Source organism: Mytilus trossulus, chromosome 12 (assembly GCF_036588685.1).
Source record: "Mytilus trossulus isolate FHL-02 chromosome 12, PNRI_Mtr1.1.1.hap1, whole genome shotgun sequence".
Classification (NCBI taxonomy): Eukaryota; Metazoa; Mollusca; class Bivalvia; order Mytilida; family Mytilidae; genus Mytilus; species Mytilus trossulus.
In genome coordinates this window covers 6026408-6044558 of record NC_086384.1, presented here as the reverse complement: position 1 = coordinate 6044558, position 18151 = coordinate 6026408, and the positions used below count along the sequence as shown (strand labels likewise).

Here is an 18151-nt window from a genome sequence, read left to right as displayed (position 1 = left end):
TCGTTTATATAAACCTATGCTTTTAAATAAATTATTCACTTTACTTGTTGACAAGTAAAACATATATAAATAGACACAACTCTGGGTGTTTGCCTTATTTGGAAGAAGTGTTTCAAAATACTGATAATGCATATTTGTAAACAATGTATAGGAACATTGTTTAGCCACACATATGGTGCATATTGCAGTTTAATAAAAAAAAATACATATGTATTAATGATTGATATTTCAATTTTTAATTTGAAAGTGCTATATATGCATAGCAAAAGGAATACAAATTATTGATAGTAGATCGGAAGACTTAGTGTAATTTTCCGGTATATGATGTCTTATCCTGAGACACGAAAAGTCTGTTATTCTTTCTCTCATTAAATCCAATAGCTGGTGCTGTATTTCATTCGCACCATAGAGCAACCGACCAGAATATATATGTGATAAGTATTTACTAGTATTTAAAAATGGCGTGTATGCCGACTGAAACTAATAACTCCACGATGCAGAGCAACAACAAAGATCCTATAATACTATGCAAATGAACAATTGTTCGGATATCAATAAATAGAAAACTATCTTCTAAACATATTGGTTTCCCCTAGATGTAGATGCCACGGCTGAAGAAAGTTCGCACCGTATGGTATAACCCAGTCTTATATCTAACATTTTTGTATTGGCATGTAATATCATTTAATGCTCATTTTGCATTAATTATACCTTGAATTATTCAATTTATTTAGGTTTTCTATCCCTATGTTAGACTACATTGCATTTGCCGTAATTAGCAAAACTTTTCGGACCTTAGTATTTATAAGCTCTTCTAACTCGCATTAGATTTTGCCGCCGAACCACTTTGATTTGACAGCCACAAATGAGTCTTAGGTAGACGAAGTAAGTGTCTCGTGTAACAAATTATAGCCTTTTAACTCTGATTGGGGTTGAATTAAAAAATACGATAAGTGTTTGCGGTATTTTTATTTTGTTTTGAGTCTGCATTATTTAGGCATGACTGTAGGTCTATGCTACCTTGTAATAGACAACCATCCAGTTGCTGTTGAAGGATTTGCTGTTGTTACTTGCATAGTGGATTTAGAACCTGTAAAAAGCAAATGTACAAATTTAAAAGTATTTTCTGGGTTTTTTAGTACCGACCTCATTTAATCATTATGTAATGATCATAAATGTATTAGTATAAATCTCAAGTCTATAAAAAGTAAAATTACAACAATACCAAATACCCAGGAAAATTCAAAAACGAGAATAGATATAGGAAGATGTGGTGTGAGTGCCAATGAGACAACTCTCCATCCAAATAACAATGAGAAGTCTGTATCTAAATGACGAAATCAAAAGCACATACATATCAAACGAATGGATAACAACTGTCATAATCCTTGGATACATGCATTTTCTTATGTTGAAGATGGTGGATTAAACCTGCTATTATAGCTAGTTAAACCTATCATTTGCATGACAGTAGCAAAAAACTCTCTCATAAAAGGGACATTGAAAGGCGAGCCTTCGTGTTTCCATAGACGGTAACAAATATAGTTAAACCTGTCAACTGGGATGTACATAAGTCATCTAAAGATAAGATAGCATTACCACCCTGTTCAGTACATTTCCTCACAAAATCGATATTTTGTAATAAATTGTCAGAAGGAAAGTTCCGTAATGTGAATTTCAGAAAGAAATTAACGTAATGTGAATTTCAGAGAGGCATTTCCGTAATTTGAATATCCGAAAGTATTGTCCGTATTACTAATTCTATTCATCAGGTGAACATGCACGTTTTAAAACTTTCTATCGTAAATTAATATAACTGATTGTAAAATCAATTTCATTGAATTATTATAAACTTTAAATATACACACCGCAAGTACCACAGCTGACTGGACAGTATTGGCTTACAGGTGATGAGCAAACCATGTGGTCCTGACAACTTACAAATTTACTATCAGCACATGGCTCATGTGTGGTGATTGGCACTGTAATAAAAAAAAATGTCATATTAACTGTTTTACTTGTGTACTACCTATCTCTTAATGCAGTTTGGTTTTCTCTAACCTTTACTACCTTTAATGATTATAGTACTACTACAAAGACACATAGTATAAAAGTTGACGTAAATAAGTACATGAAGTATCTGAACATGTCTATGCTTTGACATATATACCAATGAGAATAAAAATGGGACATATGTCAAAGAGACATCAACCGACAAAAGAGCATAAATCATTCGAATGTTACCAATGAGTCAGCAACACAGCATAAAAATACCACATACATAGGCAGGCTTTATCTAGTCCTAAAACAATAATGTTTACCAGTTCAGCAATTACAGCAGGGTCTAGAGGATTTCTACCCCAGGAATTATTTACCTAAGGTTTATTTCTATTGATTGTACATATCCCTTTTCAGCTGAACTAAAAACTACACGTTTGTAACGATTTCCAAGAGAACAGGTGAACCAAACGTGCTTGGTTTCGTTTAATTACGAAACGTTTTAGTATCACGAATTTCCAATAATTGTTCATTGTATTTTAGCTTTGTACCCTCTACTATTAATATACACCTTATCGCTATTTGTCCGCCATTACTGGATATCACACAGCTTCCTGCAAAATTTTGATGTCACAAAACAAAATATTATCGAGTTACTATTGTTTAAAGAACAGTAATGACAAACATCATAGGAACATAACATTGTAGTTCTGAAAGCAATGGCACAGTTCTGAACCTGCTAAAATGATATAAAGTTGTTCTACGCTCTTATTACAAGGCCATTTAAATTTCTAAGTTGAAGGATGACTGTCTTATATATGTCCGAATTAAAATTGAGAATGGGAATGGGGAAGGTGTCAAACAGACAACAACCCGACCATAGAGCAGACACCAGCAGAAGATAACCAATATACATTATTTCTATTCTATGATATTGAGCAAAATACTTACTGTCATAAATTGTAAAAATTCAAAAATACTAGATCGGTTGGAACATATTTTCGCTACAAGAATTGATTAGAATATAAGTCCTATCATAATAGTATTAACATTGAAACAACACTTCACAAATTGTATGCGTTCAAAGCATATTTCCGGATAACCCTTCACCAAGAAGCTCAAACCAAACCCTAGTTTCTATTAATTAAATCGTACAATAGCATTTCTCCGTTTGAAAGACGATTACTTTGACTAGTCTCAAGGAATACAATTGTTTATCTGAAGTAACCTGAGCTACACATACCACAAATCCCACAACTTAACGGGCACCTGCCACTAAATGGGGATTGACATATATCTGGATCTTGACAGTTGATAAACTGTTCATCTGCGCATTGCTTTAAGGATGGTATCGTCTGCTGGTTTGGAGGTAGCGTTGATTGTATGTTTTGTACTGGTGATATTGTCTTCTGACCTGTAGTTTGCGTTGTTTGTATACTTTTTACAGTTGTTGCTGGCATCACTGTAAAAGACAGTTCATCAAAATCACTATTGCTCCATGAATTTGATTTAAAAATCTCTTCTATTGGTGTTTATCAGTTTATAAATTAGTTTTGACTGGACTGACGGTTTAATAGAATTTTAACAACCAACACACGACATCTCCGGAAAGATATAGAGGTAAACAAAACAAAGTTAAATATCTTAAATTGTAATATAGAAATTCAATAATATCATCTTCAGCCAAATACCATTATACTAGCATTAAAATCACATTGTCCATTGAACATGTATAATTGTAAAAAAGATTATTGGGTTTTTGATATCAAGTTTAACACTGTGCATTACTATAACCTTTGTATGAGGTTGATACGATGAATATCGTCCTCGGTCAATATAATCTGTACTGGTAAATGTTTTACGTTCTCACCTCGTCAAGAGTCCATGATTAATAAATATCCAACCGTGAGATGTCTACTTATTTGATTAGTTGTTTCGATTGTGTCATATATTCTTAAAAAAACGTGCAATACAACTTTTTTTATCTGCTGTTTTCAGTATAAAAAGATATCACTTTAGAAATATTGTTGTGTTTGACTTTCCTTCTGGTATTGTTCGTCCCCCTTTTGAACATGTGACTTTTTTTATTAAATTAATCAAATTACTTAGAATATATTGATTCACATTACATATGGTGAAGCGTTCTCCTGGTTTCATTTGATATTACAATCACGTGTTTGAAATAATATGTCATACATCTGGAGCCTTGTTTTTATTTTAAAGTATACTAACGCTATATTTCTATTTATATGTATATTGAATGTCAATATAAAAAATAAAAAATAAAACTTTTGTAGTGCTTTGTTTATTATATTCTGTCTAATTCAAATAAATTTGGCAGATCTGCGATAGTGACTTTAAAATTGTTCAAAACTTATATCTAATGGATTTATAGGTTGTAATAGTGTATACAATTATCGGAGACCTTTTGTTGATCCCCTTTATCTATTAAGCGCACTGTCATATGATCATAATTAATAACACTTAAGAGATGTTAAGACCCAAACAAATGATTCTGACATTTCTACCTGACAACAAATCTTACAACTTCTATATTTTCATTTTGATTTTGCAAAATTCCAGCAGCGCCTGCATACGAAGTATATATCCCCCAATTAATACGATATTCTCAGGCTTGTGTTTTCTTTCATGATGTCGTTGACAGAGGGTTGCTGCTCATAAGGATTATATTAAACAAAGATTTTCAAATGGTGAAGTTGAAATCCTCAAATTTTACGGACGCCATCACCAGTTGAAATATTCTTTTTACAGATGACATCGGATATGTTCCTTATGTTGTAACTACAATCCCCTCCTCCTTTCACGAATGTGACCTACCGATTTAGACTATTTATCGGGTTGGTAATAACATGATCAACACGACCTGGTTGTGTCTTGTGTACTATTATTTGTTTGTTTGTCTTTTTCTTTTTTCACTATGGCGTTGTCAGTTTATTTTCGATCTATTAGATTGAATGTATCTCTAATATCTTTCGCCCCTCTTAGGTAACTATTACATATTGTTGAGCTGAGCTATTGTGATATGATCATTTACCACACGAATCTCTGTAGAACGTATGAACGTGATTGTAGTTGAATGTGTAATTTCAATTCTACGTCATACTTCCACCTGATTATTGGCTGCTGTGTCAGCCGTTGCGAACATAAGATGTTTTACGAGTACTTGAATTTTGTTTCTTAACCAAGAAACAGGCGAATTACTAATTATTTGATTTGTATATAAAATATTATTCGAAATATTTGAACGGAAGATTCATGAAAAGCACTGGAATAAAATCAATAATATTTACGAATGAGTCTACAAAGCATATAACATTATATACTTACTCATCTCACAACGTCGACCAATAAAACCATTCACACAACCACATAACCCAGACAAGCAAAGTCCTCCATTTTGACACATAACATCATGACATGGGTCCTCTAACATAAACACATACATTTTGTAAATAGCAAATTTGTTTTATTCATTATTATAATAATGGAGGTATAAAGTTTTGAACGGTTTAGTAATGAAACATTCTACTGGACAAATCCATAAAAGCAATACCATTCATAAATGCAAACACGAAGCATATACAATTATATGATAACTTATCTCGCAATGTTGACAGGTGAAACCATTAACACAAAAACATAATCCAAATGACCAATATCCTCCGTTTTGACACGTAACATCATAGGTCATCTAACATAAACTAATAACGTATGAAAATAGCAATCTCAACAGCAATCATTTAAATTATGGAGGTATACAATTTTGAATAGTAGTATCAAAACTACTAGACAAATAAATTAAAGCAATACTCTGCTTTATTGGGAACACATAGCTCATAAAATTATGTACTTACTTATCTCGCAATGATGACCGGTGAAACCATTCATACAAGAACATAATCCAGATGAGCATTGTCCTCCGTTTTGACACGCAACATTATGACACGGATCCTCTAATGTAAATACATAAATTGTAAAAATAGCGGTCAAAATGGCAATCATAACTTGCAAAAATTACAGTTATGCATTCATATAAACAAAAATGGCAATCATAACGTGCAAGAATTAAAGTTATGCATTCATATAAAGAAAAATTATCTATCAATTTGATAAGGTTGGTATCTAATTGAAATAAGGTGCAATATATATAGTGTCTTGGAAGGAGGAAGACAAATCTGGTCTGCTAATAATCGAATTGACTTTTAATGTTAAATAAGGCTGATCGCATTTCATCTACTCACTCTTTTTGTTAAAATCTTTTTGGAATGCTTCAGACATTAAAAGAGTTATGTCATCACTGTATTTGTAAAACAAATCAGCGTTTTATTTTGTATACATGTGTCTAATTGACGCGTTACTTTATCAACAAATTAAAAACAGATACATAGTAAGTTTTTTACCTTGAAATGTCATCTATAGCTAAGAACACGGATAATTTCCTTACGGAAAATACATGTTCTGAATGAATCATTTCGAAATGAAAATATGATTTTGCAGTATGCGCATCGGAAGAATAATAAATTGTTTGTACTAATACGTAAATGGTTTCCATTTACTTGACACGTTGATCGTATTGGCAACGAACGTCTGTTCCATTATTCTTAAGGTCAATATATTTGAAAATCTAAAACTAAGAACTAATATCGGAGAGCAAACAGAACTAAAAAAAATATTGCAAATACTAGATACTATAAATCAATCTGAGCTGTACATATGCATGAGGGAAATATTTCTACATAAAAAGAAAAATCAGTGTCTTAGCCGCTTTCGTGCATACTCAGTTTTGGAGTTGCTCACATATTTGCATATGATTTGTTATTTTCAACGGGTTCTAGAGAGTTTTTTTTTATATTGCTAATCAGATTCTGCAAGCTGAGTTAGTCAACAGATTTGGAGTAGCATCAACGAATTCTGAGATACAAGAGAGTTTATTCCTGATGACCTGTTTACATTTATTTTTCACCCGATTTATATGTGATTTTCTTATTGTGTTATTAATTTCGACCCCTTTCGGTAATGCCAACAGACTTAACGTAACTCATACGGTTAAGGAGTTGAAAGGGAAACAAAGTACTGAAAATCACACGTTGACACTTTTTTTTAGGGTATTTCATCTTTTTATTTTAACTCAAATGAATGAAATATTCGGCTTCATCTCTTTAAAGTAACAAATACATCAAAATTCTGACTGTGTCCGCCCGCTTTTATAGTCCTATGACTTTCACACGCACATGAAGTAGTTGCGTAACCTTACAATATAGAACAACACACTATAAAACATAAACTGAAATGACTTCTAAAACAAAAACACATATTAACAAAATTTAGAAACTTACACTGGGCGAATACATTCCTAGATTATGCACATGAGTCAATATGATGATTACAAATCACACAACAGTGAAATGTTAGTGACTCTAAATAGTTACACTAATATCATAAAATGTTTCTAACTTCACATTTTATTTAATATAATAGAAGGATTTATAGTTCTGTTTAGAGAGACATATTTAAATTTGAACCGATAATACAAAGATTATTTTAATTGTTTATTTTGATTTGAAATAACGATTGCACAGGTTGATGAAAAATAAAAAACTATTCCAAAAAGAGGCGTACAGTTTCGACAATGACAAATGTTGGATGTACCTTTATCACAATGATGTCCTGAATATCCTTCCTTACAATCACAAAACACTGTAAATCCAACTAACGCACAGCTCGTGGAGTGTCCATGACATATATACTCACACTCTTAAATGTAATAAAAATAATAAATGCTTCTCATTTTTATTCCGTGAATAGTTTTCTTTAGGGATAAAAAAAGTACCAATTGGAAATTATTTATTTTTGTTTCTCAAGAAATGTGTCTTTTTGCTGTATTAACAGTATAAAGAAATAATTTACAGTCTCAACGTATTCTACCTGTGGAGCAGGATCTACTTAGCCTTTTATATCTCATAAAACCCCCATTGTTGTTTTCGTTTTGAGCGGTCTTTAGTTATAGATGTTGTGTTTTGGAAACTGTTGTTTAACCTTGGTGAAAAAAAATCAACGTTTCGACTATTGCTTTGGTATCTTTCGCATCTTTTGAATATTCTCATATCATTCAATGGCATATTTTATGTTAACAAAATCTTAAATCATATGCCTAGAAATACAAAATTCCCTATATATTGTGATAATCTTTAACTTTTAAAGTGATGTACATCTGAAGTTTGACTATTTTAAAAATTTCATTCATTGACGTCATGATGGCTTCAAATTATGATTTTTTAATATTTGACTTCATCTCTACCAACAGAAAAATATACCCAAAACATTTATGTGTCTTAGGTTATCGGTGCAGTTACACAACTTATCTTTTTTTTCATACAGCTCTTCAATTTGTCAAGTATTCAAGTATTTTTGACATACGAAAATATCTGTACCAAGTATAACATTTCATATCCATTCGTTTGATGTGTAAGTGTTTCATTTTTTTCATTTGATAACCGACTTTCCGTTTTGAATTTTACTCGGAGTTTAGTTTTTTGTTATTCTAAATTGTCATCATGCCATTTCAAATCTGTATTGTCAATTAACTGACACTAGGTTTAAACACTTGAAAAAGCTGGACGTTGAAATTGTGGTCGACTCTTTACATTTATAGCTCTATATTTATTCTTTTTGAGAAGATTTTAGTATTTTTGGGTTTGACATTTCAATGCATTGAAAATAATAGCGACGGAAACTTTCGTGTAACTTTTATCAAGCTTTTTTTTATTTGTTGCACGAATTTTTATCATACAATTAACGTTTATTGTAACATACTTACCTTTATTTAAATCAGGGTGAATCACTGAAATGATTACACGTTCAAATACACTGAGGTACATTCAGATTGCATGTGTTTATATAACAACTCATAGTGAAAGAAAGACATAATTGTTATTCCTTTTTGTAATGTAAAATAAATAATTTAAGAATTTTTAGATTCATAGTGGAATTGTATATGACTGTCGTACAAGTGAGTGCTTTAGCTAGAAGTGAAACCAAGATGAATCCATTATTTTCTACAAAGGACCATGTCTACCAAATCAGGAATTTGACAGTTGTTTTCCATTCGTTTAATTTGTTTTAGCTTAGCTTCTGATTTTGTCATTTGATAAGGGACTTTTCAATTTAAATTTCCCATAGAGTTTGACACTTTTGCTATTTTACTTTTTAGATTAGATAGAAGTGTTTTTGCAGAGTCACGATTTATTTCACAATACATTTGAAATTTATAACATGTTGTTTTAAGTTTATTTCTTTTTCTTTTATGTTTACAAACTTTAGATATCATTAATATCATTTAGGCCACAGTTACTTAGTGTTCGCTTTAAGGTAAGGGGAAAAAATGCTGTTTTTATCAAAGGGATTTTTGTATGCATATAGCTTATATCAATTGTATATGATTATAAACCTACAAATGATAAATAATGACAAAAAATGCTGTACACATGTCTGTGTCTTTGACCATTGCGTTGTCAGTTTGTTTTCGACTTTTGAGTTATAATTTTCATTTGGTATCCTCCGGCACTTTTTTTTTTATCTTATACAAATGTTAATTATTAGAGAATATTAAAATTGAATATCATTATCATATATTGTTATTCCCATGCATCCAATGTGTTACTTCATTACATATAATGTTTTCTGTTAATAGAAGAATACAAAACTGTATTGTTGACTCGATGTTGTTGGTTTTGTACACACAGCGATGGTATTCATAAATCATTATACATTTGGAAAATCTTCTTTTAAATGTTATTAGTTGCCGTCGGCATATGAGTAAGCTGTCTGTATTGATCAGCGTCCGAAATGTCATCTAGCGCTTCAATATGTATTAAAACTGTAATTTGGTGTGTGTTGTTCTATAATAAAATTGTACAATTCACCTGCCTACATTATGCCATGTTACTACAGTTTAATGAATAATTTCATATTCATAATACTAATAATCAAAAAAAAAAAATAGATAGAAAGTAATTAGAATATACTTACACTGATCTGTCAAAAAAAATAAATACAAAACATGGCAATACAATCCATTGAAACATTTCAATTATAAATTAAGATTATCACTATACAATTTTTGTTTGTTTGTCGTCATTATCGTTTTTTGCAAACGCATTGTTATTTCGTTTTCGACTTTTAAGTTTGAATATACCTCTGGTATCTTTTATCGCTATTGTACTTGTATACATGTATATTTTGAAGAACAATATAAAGGACTGATCACTTCTCCATAAAAACTATAGCGTTATTAGGTTCTTAAATTGCAAATGCTTACTTTCATATACAGTTAATTGCATATTTGATAATCTATGAAATGTTGTAGGTAATATCACGATATTTGGTATCTTTCAATAGTTAAACAAAACAAAACCAACTAGAGGATGAGTATACACGTTATGTGATACAGGGGAAATTGACATCAACAGATATGAAAGAGAAATTTTCGGCGTTTTTTTTTATTTATTTTTTTATAAAATTTCGTCGTTAAATTTTTCAAAAAATTTACAAAAAGACAAATAAAAAAATCAACGACTTACGTCTTGTGTAAAATACGATATTGTTTTTGCGAACCCAATGAAAACTTTCCACAGTGTCATTTGTGTCTGGACAAGGTATTTTAACTTTTTAAGTTCACCTTTCCCTTTGATAATATACAATAGCTAGTGCTCTCTGTGTAGTTATTTTACACTGGGACCTTTAAATTTCTTTTAAGGCGAAGTGTACGTAATTGCACGCCCCTAGCGGAATACGGGATTAATAACGTTCGACGTTAGTTACGCAAGTTATCTCCCTTACTCCAAGAAAGGACACACGAAAGAGAAAATACTTCGTGCGGTCTATCATAAATCCAACAAGCACGCCCGTGCTGTCTTAAAAAACCTAATCATGAGAAATTATCTGAATTACTCCATTTAGAAATCAAAGCATTCTATTGTTTCGTGCAGCCTGACTTTAATACTAGTTGATTTTTTTTTGTTTCAGACGCATGGGACATGAAAGGCATTTCGTGTAAAAATTTATGATATCAACAGATTGTAAAAACGCCTTTCAGCAGAATAATGAATAAATAAACATGTGACGATTCTACTTCTATTATTAATTATTAAATTATTAAAATTAAACCTGAATTGACCCAACAATATCGTTTTAAAAGCCGTAGTTTTGAACAAAAACACACAGTACTCAACATAAAGTTTTATGTTACCGAACAATTAATGAATGACATGTGAAATTAATTATTAGATTAAAGAAACGTTGACATGATCGTATTTTGTGCTAATGAAAATTTTAGGACACTTTTATATCAATTTAGAAAATAAGACGATACCAAGAGAATATAATTTGACGACTAGTCTAGGGCAACACTTACAAGTAGGAAGAACAAAGACGAAAGTTAAAAAATTAGACCCCAAAAATATACTCATAGTAACTAAAAAGTGATCACTCTAAACATTTATCTTAGAATAAGTAAAAACTATGTCATTCAACTTCCAGTTTTCAACTTTTTATACATGTGCAGAAAATAAACAGGTGTCTGCTATTCCGTCCGAAATTTATTGGAAAACTGAATCTAAATATAGAACCAAATTGAAATTGAAAGTACAAATACACATGATTCATGTATGATAAAAATATAACACGTCATTTCTTCTTTTTCAAATTCCAATTTCGAAGAGATAGCAAAATTTGTTTTCTTTTATTGTGCCTGTGTGCATCATTTCAAATTAAGAAAAAAATGTAATTTTGACTGAATAACGTGTTATTCCTAATAGGTCTCAATTCAAGGTTATGAATGAGTAGAAAATATCATTACGGTTAAAGAAAAGAGGCCAGGAAAGTTTTGTGGCACTTGTAACTGTAATTTGATGTTTAGTGGAATGAGAGGTGAAATAAGTTCAGACTTTTTATACATTTCGGTAGCATTTTAAAGATTTCAACGGAAGTCTACTGCAATACAGTATGAATAATCTCCGTGCATTACACTGAGTACATTCTTGTAACATTTTATTAGGTAAATTTTTAAAGCATCGAACATGATAATTTTCATAATGTCGCATTCTTATATAATTAATTTTACACCAGTTAATTTAAAGCGTTACTCTATATTCATCGCTATTTAAAGCATTCCCCTACACAAATTGTATTTCATAACACTGCATGGGTATGTTACGGTCGTTATTGCACTGACTAGGTACTTCGATCTCAAAAGAATCACATAAGGTGTTAGGTTTTCATTTTGAATATACATGTATGAAATATCTGCGCCTGGTAGTTATTCCAAATACTCCGATCTTTTCTATTTTTTTTAAAATGTATATATAAGCGAGTCCTTCTTTTTAACGTCATTGCGGTCTAAAAAAATTCTGAAGATAAAATGAAATGAAGCGCTTTTCTGGATTAACCTAGATAAGGGACACTAAAGGCAGAACATTTTAAAGCCACGGATGTATAAGAACTAAAATAGTTGAAGAACCATAGTTTGCATTATGCTTATTGTTTAAATCTGTGTTACCCCAAGGGTGACTGGGGAAACGAAATATGGTCGCTTGGTCTTCTCCCGACAGGCAGTAAAACATTTGCCGAAGAGGAGCGTCCGTTTGGCTGTGCAGGATTTACGTCCGGTCAGAATGGGAACGCTAAATCCGCTGCCTCGTGTAAAGAGAGTGCCACACTCTATGTCTGTTAAAAACCATTGCAACAACTATAATTTAAGGGTTGAATATGTGAACTGTTGCACACGGCAAAATTTCTGTCCCTATCCAATATACATGTACTCTCATTTTCTATTGGCACTCCAAATTTCCCAGACCATCATCCCGGATGGCCTCTGTTATGAACAAAACTTCTTATTGTATTTATTATTAACTTGTTCTCGTCCTGAACATGCATGACATATTTGCCACTGGGCGCTAAGCAACCAACAATCAATCAATCAATTTAAATCCTTAAATGTGAGATTTTTAACAAATAATGCATGGAACAAACAAATATTTTCTTAATATGTTACTGAAACTTCATTCAGCAAAGACTACATCATTCTTTGTCATTTAGTTAAAGAAAAGGGAAAGTGATCGAGATTGGAAATTTTGTAAAATAAAATATGTTTTGGCAGAGATGCGTCTTTAGCATGTGTGTAAACATGACTAATGAAATAGGTTTATGATGTAGACTATATTGTGTGCAAATCCTCAGATTAACAACATGCAGAAATGACGAACATGAAAATATGCAGAAAATAGGTCTTCTTTTTTTAAATACAAACATACAGAAGTAAGATTGAAAACGAGGTGTTTACCCGATCTAAGTATTATAAAGCCGATCAATTCATTCTGACAACACTGTGTTAACCGGGACAAATTCAAACTCGATATTTGATTCATAAAAGAATTAATCAATCCATGCCAGCATTGAAAAAGGTTCGGAAATCACTCTAATATAGAAAAGATGAAATTAGAGTCTACGGCAAATTTCTTTCATTTGCGGTAAATTAATTTACAAACTTGCAATTTCTTTTGCGACAGAAATATTCTTTAAAAATAGTTAGTTTATTTCCTTATCAAATTATAGCGTAAGATTATTTGTAATACATAGGAAGATGGGTAATACACACGAACGCCATTGCTACGGCATTGTAAGGTATACTAGAGTTTCGATGTAGAAGCTGGGCGACGTTACAGGTCCGTTACTGCAGACAATGACGTCGCCAGATAATTTCAATGTTCCGGCCAAAAACTAAACTTCAACAGAGAGTAGCGTAAAAACTAATACGGTTGCTAAGGACTTTCTTTGCACCGATGGATTCGTCTTTCATTTTAAAATCGTATATCAATTTTAGAAAAAAATCCATTGTCCAACAAAAAAGAAAATCTTGATAGTGTAAAAATATCTGCTAATTTTGATGATTTCCCCTATATATCCTTTGTAATTTTGGTGTATCGTGTAGTTAATTTCAACGGCTCGTATCTCAAAAACGAAAACGGTTACCCCTTTTTTTATTTCATTTTCTGGTGTAATTTTACAAGCAGAATTTGTATGTGAAATTTTAAAAAAATCCATTGTGAAGTTTAATTACGTACACTTCGCCTTAAGAGAAGTCTATCACTTATTGATTAAATAAGTTTGATAATTACCAAGAAGGAAACGTCTCTGATTTGTCTTCCTATCTATAAAATACAAATAAGAAATATATCTTAGATATGTTTTGTTATTTTCAATTTTTTGTACCTTCTATACACCTTTCAATTTTGCATTATATTTTACGACAAAGTCACGTGTAAGTGTTAAACAATTGATCTACATGTTTTTCCTTCGATTAGCCAGGGTAAATATTTAATTTCAATGTACATAAGATATAAAATAAATCAATGCGTTTTTGTTTATAATTCAAGTTTGGCTTAATCTGTTGCCTTCTTATGTCTTTTCTTTTACATAATGGCGTTATCCACTTGTATTTTTGTCCATCTGATGAGTAAAGCCTTTTTCAACTGATTTTTATAGTTCGTTCTTATATTGTACTGTTATACCACTGTCCCAGGTAAGGGGGAGGGTTGGGATCCCGCTAACATGTTTAACTCCGCCACATTATGTTTGTATGTGCCTGTCCCAAGTCAGGAGCCTGTAATTATATGGTTGTCGTTTGTTTATGTGTTACGTTTTCTCGTTTGAATTGTTTTACATCTTTTATATAAGCTTTGGATTTCAAATGTTTTGGCCACGAGAATCATTGAAGAGTCATGTATTTTCGAAATGCTCATCTGGTGCAAGAAAATTGGAACCGTTAATTTTATAACAGTGTTATTTCGGGGCCTTTTATTGCTAACTTTGTGGTATGAGCTTTGTTCATTGTTGAAAGCAGTACTGTGACCTAAAGTTGTAAAATGTCTGTGTCGTTTTGTTCTCTTGATGAGAGTTGTCTCATTTGCAACCATACCACATTTCTTTTTATATTGTATCCACCTCCTTATAACACAAACAAGTAATTGATTCAACACTTACCACAGCAGTTCATTGTACAATGTCCGTCAGCCTTTCGAACCCATACTGTTATAATGTTCTATAAACCAAGTTTACATGTTCATTAACATATCATTTTTATCAATTATAGATCATTCAATTAGTTGCCTAAAATATTTATTGGCTAATATCTTAAATGGTTTTATAATACTTTTCTTTCTTTTTGCTTTTGACTATATATAGCTACATTTAATTCCAATATATACCTAGTATATTTTCATTATTTTGAAACATTTACTCGACGTAGCTTTTTTCAAAAAATGATAGTGAATCCATCTTACTAAAAAGGTAATATAGAGTCAACATTAAATCCATAAATTAGTTAATATCTTTTTCTAAATTATTTGCATAGAGTTCAAACTTATACTATTTACATACTAATATATATAAATTAAAGACTTTCACTCAGTCATAAAGTTATACATGCACGTGTTGGATTATGTTGAAGTAGGTCTTCGTTGTATGTAAATATATCTAGTTCAACTTCATTATAATGTCTTTGGAACCCATACTGTAATTTCTTCTATACAAGAATGCCAATGTTTCTAGTGTATCATATACCAATGCATAAAAAACAACGCATTTTTGTGTTTTTTAATCTAAAAAAACGATACAGGTAGTACGGTTATACATTTGTTAATGTATTTTGAAGTGAAAATAAAAACGGAGAGGAAACATTCGAAAGACAAAAACATATCCCTCGCCTGTTTGAAAAGTAATACAATAAACCCTTGGTGTGAAATCAATTGCTGCAGGAAAAAGCCTACTTCATCAATGATACCCGGTTGAAATATCCATATCCCCCAGAACACACATTAAATATGAAGGACAACTCATTAAACCTAACATTATATTAAAGCTGATATTGAAACTAAAATATGTGCATCATATAGAAATCGTTTTTTTTAAAGAAATCATATATACAAATGTATGACTTCGATTGTTCCCATCCAAACTTTCCCGTTTCCGAATACAAATATATCCCTGGTACTAAATATCGAATTGGGTAACGTTATGTCCGTTTCGGATTAAATGTAACGGATTTCATAATGAGATGTGTAACTAGGATCGATTGCAAAGTTTTATTAGCGTATTTGTAGTTGACTATCGACATTTGGGACATTTGGGATTGAAGACAATATCATTCAGTAACCCAACTGTGTGACCGAAACTGATGCTGTATCATTACTTAAAAAAAACATTTTTTTTACGATTTACGATTTTTTTTACGATTTACGATTTTTTTTTATCATTTTATCATTTTGTCGTCTGGTAATTCTAAAAAATATGTTTTTTATATATAAATCCTTGAGGTTGGTTTGAATTTACCAATTGTTGTTTTAAATCGTGTGGATGGAAAACGAACGGAAACCAACAAAAAATACGATAACAGAAAACGAGAAAGAAAGTATAAGATTTATCGAGTGAAAAAAAAAGGCACTACTTACCCCTGTATTCATGTCTGTAGTATTGACACTTATAAAATGTTCTCCATCAACAATTTTATTCTGTCCAGAAAACTTCATATTATCCTTTACATTCAGGCAACCATATGTCATATCAGTGAACGTCCAAAACTCTAAACATGTTTTTGATGCATGAGGTGTAAATTTACAATATGCATGTCCTTGGCCGATTAACCCGGATATCCATACACAGAAATACAACACTTTCATCATCTTTCTCAAGCTTCTTATTAACAAAAGATAAACAAAAGCTTAATAAATAAATGAGTTCATCAATATATTGAGGATGAATTTAAAAAACTAAATAACCTTAAGCGTATATTTTCCTAAAAAGAAATGGTAAAAACAAAATATTTAAAAAAAAATCCACCTGAGATGGTTTTTTTAATTATTTAAAATAAAATTTATCACATATTCTTATACATTACTTCGATGAAGGACAATGATTGCAATATGTCTCGTATCCAGTTTGATATTTCAGTTTCATGTTTGGAGAAAACTACCGTGTTCATAGACTTGGTTTTTTTGTGGTCTTCAAACTTTATATCTATAAAATTGATTAAATATACGCGTTTTGTTATTTATTTTCTACACCAAATATTAAACTTTCATGATAAAAAAAATTCTGTAAGATTGATTCTGTGTTGGGGAATTACATTTAAAAATAATCATATCTCTATCTCTTTCGAAGTTTGATTTATGTCAATTCATTCAACTCGTATAGATTGCACGACTTCATATTGTCTGTAATTGTTTGACTATCGACACACTTTGTTATTAATTGAAATTCTAACATGACGTCCTTCAAACGCTTTCAGTACACACCCGTGGTAAAATATGAATATATTGCATTGGCTGTTCCGATCGTACTCCCACGTCATATGTTTTTTTATGAATGAAGTACCCGACGTCATAGAATGATGACGTTATAATTTTAGCATTTTACGGAAAAATACACGCTTCTGATAACGAAAATCATCACAACAAGGAAACGTCAACAAACGATGCTAAAATGTGGTATACGCCCATTTTTTTATACACAGAAGACATATAAGTTAATTATCATTAAAATTCATCCAAATCTATCTAAATAAGTTTTGTGAATAGTTTGAGCATGTCACTTTTTCTGTTTGCTCCGTTCTTTTACGCCAATCTAAAAGTGAGTTAATTTGTGAGAACGGCAAATAATGGCCTCCACCTAGAGCGCTTCGATCCAAAACAATTGCCGTATTTGTCCTATTAGAATTGAAATAATTCATGGGGGCTTGAATATATCTAGATTTTACCACGGGTTGTCCCTTTATGCCGACATTTTACCCCTCGCTATCGCTCAGGGTAAAATACTTGTCATAAAGGGCCAACCCGTGGTAAAATAACGATATATTCCAGCCCCCATGAATTATTTCTTAACTAGATAATAGTTCAGGTCTACTTCGGGAATGGGTAGTGAAGACTACAATATATAAATATTTTGATCCTTAATGTCATTACACAATGCAATGGTAGTTTGTATACACAACATAAAAACAATAAAGAAATATCCAAACACATACCTTATGGTTGAACCGTTTCAAGGTTCATTACAATTCAATTATTATCTTTGTTGGAAA

General features: G+C 31.3%; 1 protein-coding gene and 1 long non-coding RNA gene across 2 annotated transcripts; both read right to left on the bottom strand.

The window, feature by feature from the left end:
- Window positions 1-952: 952 nt before the first annotated feature.
- On the bottom strand, window positions 953-1983 carry LOC134692764 (uncharacterized). Its single transcript, XR_010102266.1, has 2 exons — window positions 1869-1983; window positions 953-1090 (listed from the first exon to the last, which is right to left on the bottom strand). It is a non-coding gene; the product is annotated as an uncharacterized LOC134692764 (long non-coding RNA).
- A 1229-nt stretch (window positions 1984-3212) lies between these two features.
- On the bottom strand, window positions 3213-16766 carry LOC134693596 (protein glp-1-like). The gene is made up of 8 exons (XM_063554440.1): window positions 16524-16766; window positions 15058-15115; window positions 14193-14225; window positions 8837-8860; window positions 7669-7773; window positions 5874-5972; window positions 5347-5445; window positions 3213-3460 (listed from the first exon to the last, which is right to left on the bottom strand). The coding sequence occupies exons 1-8, from the start codon at window positions 16752-16754 to the stop codon at window positions 3213-3215; spliced, it is 897 nt and encodes a 298-aa protein (XP_063410510.1). The 5' UTR covers window positions 16755-16766.
- Window positions 16767-18151: the final 1385 nt, after the last annotated feature.